The sequence below is a fragment of the Magallana gigas genome, chromosome 9 (assembly GCF_963853765.1).
Source record: "Magallana gigas chromosome 9, xbMagGiga1.1, whole genome shotgun sequence".
NCBI classification, from domain to species: Eukaryota; Metazoa; Mollusca; class Bivalvia; order Ostreida; family Ostreidae; genus Magallana; species Magallana gigas.
The window spans coordinates 4,980,504-4,994,944 of record NC_088861.1 but is presented as its reverse complement, the minus strand read 5'-3'; the positions used below and the strand labels follow the sequence as shown (position 1 = coordinate 4,994,944).

The window sequence follows — 14,441 nt, the reverse complement described above, 5'->3', positions numbered from 1 at the left end:
CAAGAAGTAGAGAGTGCTCTATTTAGTCATGTAATGTTGGTGTCATCATTTGACCAATGAAATTAAACGCGGGAATTTTAACGACTCTCTTTGTTTAGAAAGACGCGCCAATTCACTTTCTTTCAGGAAGCCGCACGGGTAACACCTTTGAATACTGATGCTGTTCCTTCGGACTATTTCTTTAAAAATTCAAACGGTAAGCGTTGTATATACTATAAGTCTTATGTTTGTATGTTCGTCACTGATCAATTACAAACAATTTTAATTTATTATCTTATACGCTAACAATGAGCTCAACCAAAGTGTTGATTCTCGGACACTCTATTGTCCGTCGTTTCCATCATTTTCTTATCGATGAAGATTTAATTTAATATATAGATGATCTGGGTATTAACTCACATCAAATAAGGTACAAAGGAAAAGGGGGTCGTACTATTGAAGAAATTTTACGTCACGATGTACCTTTCATTAAAACATTCCAGCCGGATCATATCATTCTTATGGTTGGGGGCAATGGCGTAAGACGATTATATTCACCGCAGGAACTTGCATGCAAACTCCTAGGAGTTGTATCAATTTTGCATAAAAGTTGTAGTGTTTCACAGATTCAATTGTATGTAAATTACTTCCAAGATTTAGGCAGTCATTCGATTATAATCAATTTGTCGATGCAGCCAACGCTCTTATCAAGAAGGACATAACCAATGTGGATTATGCGTCCTTCTGGGAGCATAATGGATTGTTTCCTTCACCAGCATCAGACAAATATTGCCATCATAAATTCTTAGCAGACGGCGTCCATTTAAACAAGCAGGGCAATGTTCATTTTTATCGCAGCTTGCGTGGTCTCATTCTTTCAAGGGCTCGCTAAGTAAAATTGGCCGCATTATGTTATCACAGACACTTCAGAATTTTTCTACAATTAAGTATACTTTCAAATTTGCAAAGCAAATGATAGGATACAAATGTAATAAAAATATGATACAAATGTAATAAAAATATAAATAATATAAAATAATAATAATTTAAAAAAAAATTATCATTAAAAAACTCATCCGTTTAACTACTGCTTATAATATCTATGTTTCTCTCTACATGAGTAAACTTTATGTGTAGCTTCGGATATTTTCCCTTTTTGAATCGTGTTGCTTTTAACGAGACTGATCTCTTAAAGCTGACGTGAACTCGAAAAAGCGTTTGGTCGCCATATTAGTTTTGATCGCTCCTCTACTGCCACTGGGGTATATATACCGGTCGAGAAAGTTACGGTCCGTTGCTTTCCGATCGAGGCATTCAGGTTACACGGACTTCTAAATGCATGAACGACATATTGTAGTAAAATCGTTGTAGGAAAGAATAAAGGAAACAGCAATCAATAAAATACAAAATATATTTATTCTTTGAAAGAATTTCCAAGGTATCCGTATTATTTTGCACAAATAGTACTGCTTTACTTCACATGCACATCGAACACGTGTCTCGTTCATACAGAGTGTATAACGTCTGAATCTTTTTTGAAAAACCCGGCGGCACTACATCCAACACAGTAGATAAATGTTAGTAAATTCAAGAAAATAACATCGTTTCCATCGGTTTCTACAAAAAAAAATTCATGCAATCATTGACAATGCTCGATCTACCACAGTGTGTGATTGCGCATGTGCAATGTTATAACATATACAGGAAAACGGTCTACAATTATGGAGGATTTTTGAAGTATCTGTATCTGGATTTCAGTTTGTCTTGTTTCGTCGTTCATTGGATATTCCTTGCCAATGCAGTGGCAATGCTGTATTGCTTTCATTTCACATATTAAAATGATTACGTATTTTTAATGCACTTTTTAAAAACTCCTTATCGATTATTTTAGAGATATTTTAATTAAAGAATCATCTGCTCCCGTAATAAATATCATGTAACTGTTGATATAACTATTATTTCAAAATTATTTAATCATTCTTATAATGTAATCTACATGACGGAGAGGGTTAGAACTATAAAATATTATTTTTCACTTTTTTAATGATTTTAAACATTTCCGACTACAAAAATGTTTTAATCCATATCAGTTTGTAGCTCGTTTTACGGCACTCTCTCGATGGTCAAGACAATTAATCTAGTCCGTGACAGGCACATGCTACACTGAGAACGTTTACCTACGGTCAACGGCATGATATGAAAATTTTACTCAACCCTTAAAATACTAAATTATATTGACATAATTTTATGTGAGTTCAATATGAAGTTACAACACAAATGTACATGTTGTATCAGCTGCGAATACCGTTTTTCGTAACCGCCCCCTCCACCTCTTCAACGTTTTGATGACTGTGAAAGTACATGTAAATTGTATTTGACTTTAGTCCCAATTGTTTAACACAAAGGTGTGAAACCATCGCATTGACGGGAAATCACTCTACGCTTGAATGCACAGAATACACTGGTACATGTATATGAGACAGGTGGATAATCCGTGTAACGAGTGACCATCAGGAATTTCATTTGTTTTTCAAACAATTTTACTAACAACAATAACAATAAATAGTTATTCATTTTACTGTTATCTGTTTAACTGTTAAACGTGTTTAAGATGCACCCCCTCCGCAAAAAACTTAAAACCTTCAATATATATATATAGAGAGAGAGAGGCTGTCGATACTCAAGACAATTAACCTAGTCCGTGACAAGCACACGCTACGCGGTGTACGTATACCATACGATCAACGGCAAAATATGAAAAGTTTACTTTACCCTTAAAATATTAAAAGATATTGATATCATTTTATGTGTGTTGAATATGAAGCTACTACACATACGTCGTATCTGTAGCGAATTATAACGTTTTTGTACCCCCCCCCCCCACCCCCACTTTCCAACGTTTTAATGAATGTCAAAGTTAACTGTATTTGTCCCAACTGTTTTACACAAAGATGTGAAACCATCGCACTGACAGGAAATCCCTCTTCGCTTGAACGCACGGGTATGAGGCAGGTGGATATTCCTTGCAACAAGTGACAACCAGGAATTCTACCCGTATATCAAACAATTTATCTAACAGTAATAATAAATAATTGTTTCATTTTACTGCCTTCTTAAACTGTAAAAGGTGTTTAACATGTCTCTTCCCCCGAAAAGAGAGAGAGAGAGAGAGAGAGAGAGAGAGAGAGAGAGAGAGAGAGAGAGAGAGAGAGAGAATTAGTTTTCTTTTTAAATAACGTTGTATACGAACTAAACTTCACAAACACAAATTTTATATTAGTATATTTCAATTGAATGCAGTGGCGTCGTTGGAGGGGGGCTAAAGAGCATTACCCTCTCTCTCTCTCTCTCTCTCTCTCTCTCTCTCTCTCTCTCTCTCTCTCTCTCTCTCTCTCTCTCTCTCTCTCTCTCTCTCTCTCTCTCTCTCTCTCTCTCTCTCTCTCTCTTATAAGGCTACAACTAGTCGATCTACAGAGCTGGTTGAAATCAATTTTCGGAACAAATTATAAATTTTTTATCAAAACAAGGACGCTTGTTACAGCAATTATAAAGTCGTGATTTTCCGTAATATGAGCGATTAAGCCACTTTTAAAATTTTAATGAATTTTTAACGGTTTCATAGGATAAAATGATATTAAAAATAAAAATAAACATACCTGAATATTTATAAAGTTAAATATTTAATTTAAGTAAATAAGTCTTATTAATTTTACATTTTTTTGTTAAATTTAAAATTTAATTTAATCGTATATCGATAGATCAATAAGTTAGCAAAGCATGGTTTTTCAACCACCTGCGGGCATGGCTCATTTCACCTTGGATTGTACAGATAACAGCTTTAGAATTCAAATATTACCCCAGCACTACGAAATAAACAGCAAATATTAAAAAAAAAATTTACCTTCAAAATATGTGATTTTCTATTAAAGGATCATGATTATCTTTATGCATTTGTTAACTTACATTTACGTTTAATGCATGTTATATATTATTTTGATCGAGGGAGATAACTCGTGTTCCTTTTCGATACTTTTTAACACCTGTAATCGATCGTTCAAACCGCGGGGGTGTTGTCATTATGGGTGATTGCACCGCGGGGGCACGCGGTTTTTACCTGAGACATGTGTTTAAACCGCGTTGCAATTTGGACCGCGGGGGTGCGCGGAAAATACGGGATCCGCGTTGACGGTACTGTATATAGAGGGTGTGTAGCGATAAACAGAACAATAGAAACCGACAACTAATATGGCGGTATCCGGAGATAAAAGGGAAATAAAGCGCATTTATGAATTCATGTCAGCTTTAACGAGACTGTATTTTGTTCTCTAAACGAGGTCGTCTGGGTCCTCTTAACGCGGGCGTTTTTGGTTCTCTTAATAAAGCCGTTTGAGTCTTCTAAACGAGGCCTTTTTTGTTCTCTCAACGAGACCGTATTTGGTTCTCTTAACGAGGCCTTTTTTTTGTTCTCTTATTGAGACTGCATTTGTTTTGTGTTCATTCATATATCAACATTCTATCTTATCTTGTAATAATTACGTTGCACGTATGCTGTATGATTAAAGACATATATTTACAATTAATTAAGCCCCCCCCCCTCCCAAAAGTGCATTATTATCACCTCATTTAAAAGGTGTATTAAATACCATTTGCTAATACCAGCCCAGCAATTATTTTTAATAGTGTTCATCATGGCACCTAAGCGGAAATCTACAGAAATTGACGAAACGAACATCTGCCAAAAGAGGAAAATAATCTCGTGATGCCTCGGTACCACAATCCAGTTCTCCTTTTACCATCTCTCCAGAGATTTTGGAAACCATTTCAAAAGAGGGCACGAAAAAAAGTCACCGCGGACCTGCAGAAGGAAATTTCTAATATGTTCAATGCTCTCCAGCCAACTGCCATCACCAGTCAGGGGAGTATTGCACGTACATCTAGTATTAACTCAAATATCAAGAGGGACAACACAATTCAGAAAACTGTCGAGGCAGAAACTGTTAATCAATCTGATAAAATAATATCAGGTAGGTCCAGTAGTGGTTTTATAAGTACATCAGTCTCCATTGAAGCTCGTGTACTTGATAAATTGAAATCGAAGATATGGTCAAAGCAGAACGTGGATTTCGGTAGTCTGCTACTCTGGAACAAACAAGGTAAGGACAAACTTTCTCTTCAGGTAGTGAATTCGATGAAGCAATGTATGCTTACAATTCAAGGGTGGAGAGAGATGATACTGATGGAGAATTGTCTTCTATGAACGACTGGCTTACAGCTTGGAATAGGTATATGGCTATATATTGCATAAATTATCCAAACGAGCAAGCTAAACTGACAAAACATCTAGAAGCGGTCAGGGACATTGCAGATGCAAAAGGTAACTGGTATAGTTACGATAAGGAACCCTAACTCACACAAAGAATTGAGTAAAACAATCCCAAGAGGAGCTTGTTTCCAGTTCCACTCAGGTAAGCAGTGCAATGCGGGTCTTTCCTGTCGTTTTCAGCACATGTGTTACAACTGTGGTGGCTCGCATCCTTACATCCAATGCACAAAACAGGTTCAGCGGCCCTTTCGTGTCCAAAAAAAATTAAGTATCAGTCAACACAACCAACCAAATTTGCCAATTCGTCTAAGTCACCCCCTTTTACCAAACAAGAGCCCAACACCAAACAAACCAAATTGACTTGCAGATTGACTGTCTGGTTACGACGAAACTGAGACAAACTATTCAATAAATGGTTTTTTAAATGCTTTTTCATAAGGTTTTGTTGCTGAATGTCCTGTTGTAGAATCACAAAATCTTTGATCACCATTTTTTGTCCGGATATAATTGAAGAAACATTCTTAAAGATGTTTCAACGGATAGAGTGTTCGGTCCATTCGATTCTAAACCATTTGAATATACAGTCAGTTCAAGCATATCTTTTACAACATACACCATAGCATAGCATAGCATTTAAATCTCATACCATAGCATTAGAATCTCATACCATACCATGCAATCTCATAGAATCTCATTCGTCATATCATACCAAAGCATACCACTGCATAGCATACATGATTTAAACTGGGTTTTAAATGGTTTTATTTGGAAGAATAAATGCTCACCTTGCAGTTTATTGTTAATTTTGGATTTTTATCATTCAACTTCCAAATGTGTATGTGCATGGAGGCGTTTTTGTTAAAATCTCATTGCATGCCATAGCATAGCATAGCATACCATATCATTTAGCCCTTCATGTCAATTTCTCATAGCATAGCATTGAGATCTCATAGCATTGCATTGAAATATTAAAGCATATCATAAAAATCGTATACCATAGTATAGCATTAAATTTTAAAGATATGCATGAAATGACTGTAGAATGATTCATCATTTATCTTATCCTAGAAACAAATAAGTTAACGAAGACATTCTACGCAAGGAATCATGTGTTCAATATTCTTCGGTTGGAGATGCCATCAGTCATATCAAGAGCTGTGGAGTTGGCGCTTATTGTTGCAAAACGGATATAAAATCTACTAGGATAATCGACTTAAACTATTCTCAATTCAAATACGTTTGTTTAAGATAGAAGAACAAGTATTATGTGGATACATGTCTTCAATTTTCTTTTAATTCTTCATGTAGGGTATTCGAGCGTTTCTCGACGGCGCTAGAGTGGATAGCGATAAATAAACTGGGTATTTCCTGTATTTATCATGTGTTAGACGATTTTATTATTATCCACAATTGTCCCTTAACATGTGTTAGACAGTTGAAGTGCATAGATAAAATAAGGTTTGCAAAGACACAAAAGAGCTTGACACTTAAACAATTACAGTCGCTCAAAAGTTTACTCAACTTTGCATGTAATGTTGTTTTGCTAGGCAGAGCATTCCTTGGGAGAGTCATAGACCTTACCATAGGTATAAGTAAGCCGTTTTTTCACAATAAGCAGGACAAAAGAGGTGAATGAGGATGGATTTGAAGGTTTTCTAATGTTTTCTTGATAAATTGAAGATCCTCAATTTTCCTCCAAGATACGTGGTCAAGTTCGCATGAGCTTAAATTGTACACAGATGCTTCGGGTTCTATCGGTTATGCAGCGGTATTCGGTAGTCAGTGTTTTTATGGAAACTGGGATAGTAATTGGCAACATAATAATATCGCAGTCTTAGAACTTTACACAATGGTTTTGGCAATAAAAGTGTATGGAAAAATGTTGACCAACAAATGTATTTAATTTACCATTGTTAATCAGGCATTGGTGCATGTTATAAACAAACAAACGTGTGATGATTAAGATATCATGCCTGTTGTTTGCCAGCTCGTTGCTAGTTGTCTTGAATTTAAATATTTATTTTAAAGCAAAACAGTTAAAATCAAAAGAAAATATACTATATTGACTTGCTCTCTCGATCTTCCAAGGTACAGCAATTTCTACAATAAGCACATTGGGCCGACAAATAACCAGTCGAGATTTCCCGTCTTCCGCATTATCCAAGTTGACCCTGGTTGTGGACAAACTCATGTATTCCAGTTTGACTGCGTCAACGTCATCATCATACACTGGCGTATGGTCCACGTTTAGGAAGTTTGCGGAAAAGTACAGTTTACAAACGGATATCCCGTCGAACACCACATATTGGTTCTCTATGTTGCTTTCCATTTCTCACAAAACTACGCACCGTCGACGATAACATCGTATCTTCCGGCCATCAGTCACTTTCAAAGACTCAACGGCCTTCAAGATCCATGCTCATCATTTGTTGTACAAAAAGTATTAACTGGGGCTCGAAAGCTCAAACCGACAAATGATGTTCGAATACCAAATACTAGGGCTATCTTACACAAAGTCCTTTATTCTTTACATCATACTATATCCAATGTATATGAACAATTCCATTTCGAGTGTTTTTGTAAGCCTTTTGTGGGTTTTTTGAGAATCGGCAAAATTACGTCCAGCTTAACCGTTCCAAATAAACATCTGCTACATTTTAACCACATCTCTATCGTAAATTACAAAATATTGATTACATTTGTTTCATATAAGTATAGCATGGGAAAGCCTTTCCTTCTAACAGTACATGGGGCTAAGGACTCAGATTATTGCCAAATGCAGTGCCTACGAATTATATTAATCAAAGAGGAGTGCAAGAGGATCCTTTAATTTGCTACGTAACATGCACACCTGTGACGAGAAACAAATTATCGGTGATAATGAAGAATTGTTTATCTTTCGCTAATATATAGATGGGTGAACTAACTAGTCATTCATTTGAATTGCCATGGCTTCTCACTACACAAACTGCGGAATGAGTGACGGTAAAATTAGACTCCTAGGACGTTGGAAATCAGATGCATGTAAATCGTACATCAGACCGGTTAATTTGTGTAATTACATGCAAATACTCAGTCTAGTCAATTCTGTGTTTTTACTTTTCTATCACGCTGTATCCAGAGCGTATGTTTATGACATTATTGTTGGGCTACTGAAGAGCATATGTTTATCCCTCCAGTTATATTTTTGTACGTTATTTGTCTTGTTGCAATGAATATATGTTTATTTCACTGTTTGTGAAGCTAGGTTAATGGTAATTAATTTGTAGTTCTAATATTGAAATAGCCCAGGATATATGTTTGTTTTGCCTCGGACTAGAATGTCTCGACGTCATTGGATGAATCGCGTCACGTGGTTGCCTCATAAATTTCTTTACAGGGCAAGCGTCAAAATTTAAACGGCAACATGGCGGACGTAACGTTATTTGAGCTGATTTTTTACACAAACGTTCAACCATACCTTTAATTTTTAAGCCCCAAAATATTTATAGTGACCCCCCTTTGCCCGTGACGTAATATTATGATCCTACAATAGCATCGAGGTTTGCACAAACAACTGACGAGGAAGGTAAAAAATTAGAGAATTAAGCTATGAATTTAATCGTTATATATTATCTTTTGTTTGTTTACATATCAAACTGTAGGTCCTTGACAAAACAAAACACTTATTAGGTTCATTATTAACTGTTTACAGAAATTTGTGGGGTCGGTAAAGTCCATAGAAGGCTCGGCTCCGCCTCGCCTTCTATGGACCTTACCGACCCCACAAATTTCTGTAAACAGTCAATAACGAACCTAATAAGTAATATTATCCCGTTAGCTGTGAGTTTGCTCTTTCCCGTCAATATTTTTTTCTTTCTTCTATTTTTCCTTGGGGTCTAAACTTGATTAATACGTTTAATCAAGTCCATGGCGTTTTCAGACCACAAGGACATTTTTTGACGATATTACGTAACCAATTTTCGATGTCAATTTCTCAATACAGCCAATTGATAAAATTCATATTTGTATATGATTATAAATTACTATTCGGAAATTAATTATAATTACATCATATTATAATCAATTACAGAATTGTGACATAATTCAAATCAATTTTAATTGTAATATTACGCAATATTATTTTGTATAATTTTACGCAATGTGTTTTAATGTTGTGTAACAATTAAAGTCAAGCTGGTGGCAAAGAGCAACAAATATCATGTCTTGTGTTGTTAATATACATTGTATTATGTATCACAAGATTGATCGAGAGGATGGTCATAATTAAGTAAACTACATAAGTTATAATCCCCTCATACGAAAATCAATTATCAATAAATAAGATTTGAACAAATTGTATATTTTTGTCAAGGAAAACAATTTCTTCTAAGGAATATGTAGCATATCAATTTGTGTACAGGACGACAATAATTTAATTTTCTTCCAGTTAAGGCTTTTAACGGCTTTTTCACACAATAAGGCTTACAGAAATTAAAAACCCATGATATATTTTATATAAATAAACAAAATAATATTTGCGCAAAAAAAAAAATTAAACATGTACATTTGTAGCTCATAGTGCTTCAAGTTAAATTACATGCATAGTGTCATTCTAGATCTGTACCATTTACATAAATTATACATGCATATGCGTTTGCTATGAAGAATTGTGTTGTCGTTACTTTTAAAAAAAAGTGTATCTATTGTTCCAAAAAACCCCTAAAAATGAATATTATAGAGAAAATGCCAGACAAATCTAATAATGTCGGAACATATATTTGAAACAAATCACATTTTTTTCACGGAATTTTTTTCGTACTTAGACAATCGTGGGTGGCTTCTTTGTTGCACAAGCATGTTTAACTGAATACGAATGACATTTGTCCATAAATTTCATTTTTTGTGAAATAATTTTTACAATATTTGAAACACTTTATATGAAAATATGTTGCCTTGTTTAATTTATTTGGGTACAATGTACTAATTTGATGTAAATCCACAATCTCTGAGAGACTAATTTCCTTTGTGTTAAATATGGAACAAATTCATACATTCCTAAACTCTTTATGTACCGTGCTTGTTCATTATATTTGTGTATGTTTTTTTATGAAATTATAAAATAATCAGAGTTATCTTTCATCCAACGTATATTTTATAAATGCAACACAAGGAGAAGAATACTATTTGAAAATTGTTGTTCCCCTACAATTTCCTACAAGCTAACACGAGCAAAAACCGATCAAATCAAAACACATTGAAACCATCTGCATTGTCAATTTCATGATTAAATTTAATTGTTCTTCAAATTTCAGAAACACAAATAAAAAAAAACAACAACCAAATTTTGGTTTTTGTATTTGTGTTTTACAAATTAAACACATGAAGGGATTCCGGTAACATAAATTCACACATTTATTAAAACTATATGGTGTTACATATTTTGAACCATGAAACCCTTTGGTCGCGGAAGGAGTAAATCATGCATGTAAATATGTAAACATATTGAAGTACATTTAAATGATTATTTACCAAGTTAGATTGCAATTTCATTTGTAAAATTTCCGACATATTTGGTTTTTATATTAGTTTTTTGCTATTTTGCCAAGAAAATTTGATCTTTATCTCATGTGATATTACAACACAGTTAAAATGTAGTAAGACCTAAAAAATCAAACATTTGTATATTACAATTGTAGTACGGATTTCGAGTATATTTCACTAACAAAACAATTAAGAAGTACATGTATGTACTTTGAATATATATTTAAAGTCAGTCGTGTTCATGATACCAATATAAAGGCGTTCAAGACTGTAGTTAATGGATGATTTATTCGAGATTCATATGTTCATATCGAAGTGTCCCTGCTAACGTGTACACACTACTGTCTGTAGCTTCACTTCCATTGCAATGACAAGAATACGACTCCTTGGGTTTATATATGTTTGCTGTTAAGCTATGTTCTGTCACCACCGATCCAATATAACGAGCATTGGCTCTGATATGCCTAGTGTAGAATCTTCTGTTTGCTATATTGATAACAAGGAAAGCAGCAATAACCAGTACAACTCCAAACCCTACCGAAAGACCGATAATCAGTTGGACACCATTATCGTTGTAGGATCCTAGATGTAAATGACATAATTAATAACCAAAAAAAAAACAACAACCAAAAACTCAGAAAAACCCACGTTTAAACGCTTAATAATACATTTGCATATGTAATAGTAAGATCATATGAATAAAAATCTTCGTCATGAAGTATAGGCAGAGCGGAGCAAAGCGTAGTGTTGCCCATTCCTAATGACACAAAATTTCACTTAATATGAATATACTGTCCAACTGAACTAAAATAAAGACAAATAAAAGTATCTTATGCTTATAACGACATTTCTGTTTACGAAAAAATGCGGTAAATCACGTAAGGAATAGATAGAAAAATGACCAAAATTTTGTGGATTTATAAAAAGAGAAAAATCTGTGTAAATGTTTTACAGGTAACTTTCCTCTGGTGGGTGTTGGGGCACATTAAATATTAATGAGTTATCGAAATTCTTTTTCAAAGTTTTCACAAATCTAAAAGTTTTCAAATATCACAGATGTATAGTCTTTTCTTTCCATAAATAAAATTTGAGGAAGTAAAGCATATTCCCATATTGTGATGTACTTCCTATCGAAATCAAGTTTTATTTAACAATAATTTCCTTTCACAAATTTGTTACTTATCAACACAGTGCAATGCTTCGAATCTGTAAGTCATTAATTCTATTCCCGCTGTTGCCTTTGTAATTTTTACCTCTCCCCCTCCCCCGCCTTAAAAAATAACAACAACTCCCCCAACACATTTTTGGGATCAGGCATTGTAAAATTCGGAACCGCTGAAGCTATCTGTTTATAATGTACTTCTATTCTCATTAATATGGAAAGGTTTCCAGATCACCTCAGCATTTACCTGTAATATTTTTTTAAACTTAAAATACAACATCAATATTTATTTTATTCATAATCGAAATAACTCTCAAGACTGTGAGTTTCGATCTACTCTAGGCGTTGTAAATACTTGTAAATATTCCTCTTTCTGTTTTTTTTCTCAAACTTATTTTACCATCTAATTTGTGGTCTGGACATCCAAAGACGTGATGGCATGATTTTTCTGGACAATTACATTCTTTCTGACACCTCAAACCGTAGTTAGGATATCTGCAAGGATCCGAGCAGTTTGTTTTATAGTATCCCGGCAGACAGTCTAAAAATATGTACATGGAAATGGTTTCATGTCTATTACAAAGGTTTAAAACATGCTATTGGTTCGTATACATGTACATGTACATGTGAACTAGTTTATGGCGAGTCTTATCGAAGAAAATATTGTTTACATTTGAGTAATACGAATTTAAAAACTAAACTTGACAGGAAAAAAATAAATTTGAATCATTAGATATACTATAACTTTTAAACGTCTTGTATTAACTTTGCCTCTCATAAAAACATATTGCAATTATTGAATTGCCTAATAATTTTGATAAAGATTAAAATTACAATGTTTTACATATTTTGATTTCAAGAGGTTTTTTCCAGGACTTGATTTCACTTGATTAGATTACGATTGTAAAACAGTGTTTGATACATATACGTCATTAAAATTATTTGAATATTGCGTATTCTTATTTTTGGAGGTCTTTCAGAGGGAAAATGTAAGTTTAAAAATGACTTTAGGTAAAGAAAATGTCTGCTTTGAATTTCCCTATGACAATTTTCCTACAAGACCTCTTTTATATAGATTAAGTGTAGTTAATTCTAAACACATAGCTGTATACATACAATCATGTAAAAAGTATTAAGTCAATGGTCAATTTTTTAAAGTTTATTTAAGCATGCGTATAGTTTATCGTTACCAACGTATTTTAATACCTACCAGTACAGTTGTGTTTATTTGGGTTATAGTATTTATCCACTTTGCATTGTATGGCATTGCTAGAGGAAAAAAATATTATTGACGCCATTTCAATACCTTTTAATGTATTTAAACAAGCAGTATACATTAACGATAAATGTAAAAAAAAAAACCCACCAAAGTTAACTTACAGACAAGATCTAGTAAATGATTCGTGTCTTTTTTATGCCGGTACCATTATAACATCATAATTGATTTGTTAAATCTTTTTCCCTTATGTCTTCAAAGAAATTGTGTAGAAAATAAAACAGTTTCTTGATATTCTATATTAAGTCAAAGGAACAGTAACCCCAATACCAATATTAAATCTGATATTTTTAAAGGGGAGGTGAAGAGTTTGTTTGATGCTGTTTTTTGAGAGACTGTAGGCATTCTAGATATAATTTATTAATCACATATGGACAAGACTCAGAGATTTGTAATATTATTTTTTTTCATATTAGATTGAAATTGACAGTAAAAACGTGGTCTTCATTGTGTTTACCAAAAATTACAAGCCCCGGTACACATTTTCAAACAAATCTATTTTTATGAAGCATCATTGAAAGAATCTTTATCATGAATTTCATAAGCCTGTAGGCATCTTTCATTTACTAGATCTTGAACTTAAAACCAAAAATCTTACCTCATACAGAAAACATCAGCACTAAAATAGAATAGCTGAAATATACATATGCCAGTCATTAGATTGAGCATCGTTAACCATCTATAAACTCACGAAAAACAACAGACTGGACATACATACGATGTACATTACATATTCTCAATCACTAAACACGGGAAGGAAATCGTTTTGGGGAAATGTTTTATTATTATAACTTTAAAAGGAAGTCATTCAAACTAAATTATTTATTACAAAATACGATTTCTAAAGTCTCTTGTATGAATTAATCATAAAAATTTCTAAAAACATTATTGATGGCGCTATTTGAGACTTAGAACCTGACCTTATGTTTAAACACAGTATTAGAATATTACAATTTTGCAAATTGTGAGATTGATAAACATAACTCCTCCAAAATGTTTAGAGAACATGTTAAAAGATGATTGCAATAGACATCCGCGTGAATTCTAGCTAACATTGACACGTTTTCGCGATGCAAGAAAATGCTCACTTAGTTTAAACAATCATTATACAAAATCTTTTGTCACTTTCCAGAGAGGATTCTTAAAAAAAATGTGTATATAGCTAATATTATTAATAA

The 14,441-nt window shown here is 33.6% G+C and overlaps 1 protein-coding gene across 1 annotated transcript; it reads right to left on the bottom strand.

Annotated features, from left to right (window-relative positions):
• Positions 1-10,634: 10,634 nt before the first annotated feature.
• On the bottom strand, positions 10,635-14,009 carry LOC136271585 (uncharacterized). The gene is made up of 4 exons (XM_066071904.1): positions 13,862-14,009; positions 13,198-13,256; positions 12,388-12,528; positions 10,635-11,407 (listed from the first exon to the last, which is right to left on the bottom strand). The coding sequence occupies exons 1-4, from the start codon at positions 13,930-13,932 to the stop codon at positions 11,112-11,114; spliced, it is 567 nt and encodes a 188-aa protein (XP_065927976.1). The 5' UTR covers positions 13,933-14,009; the 3' UTR covers positions 10,635-11,111.
• Positions 14,010-14,441: the final 432 nt, after the last annotated feature.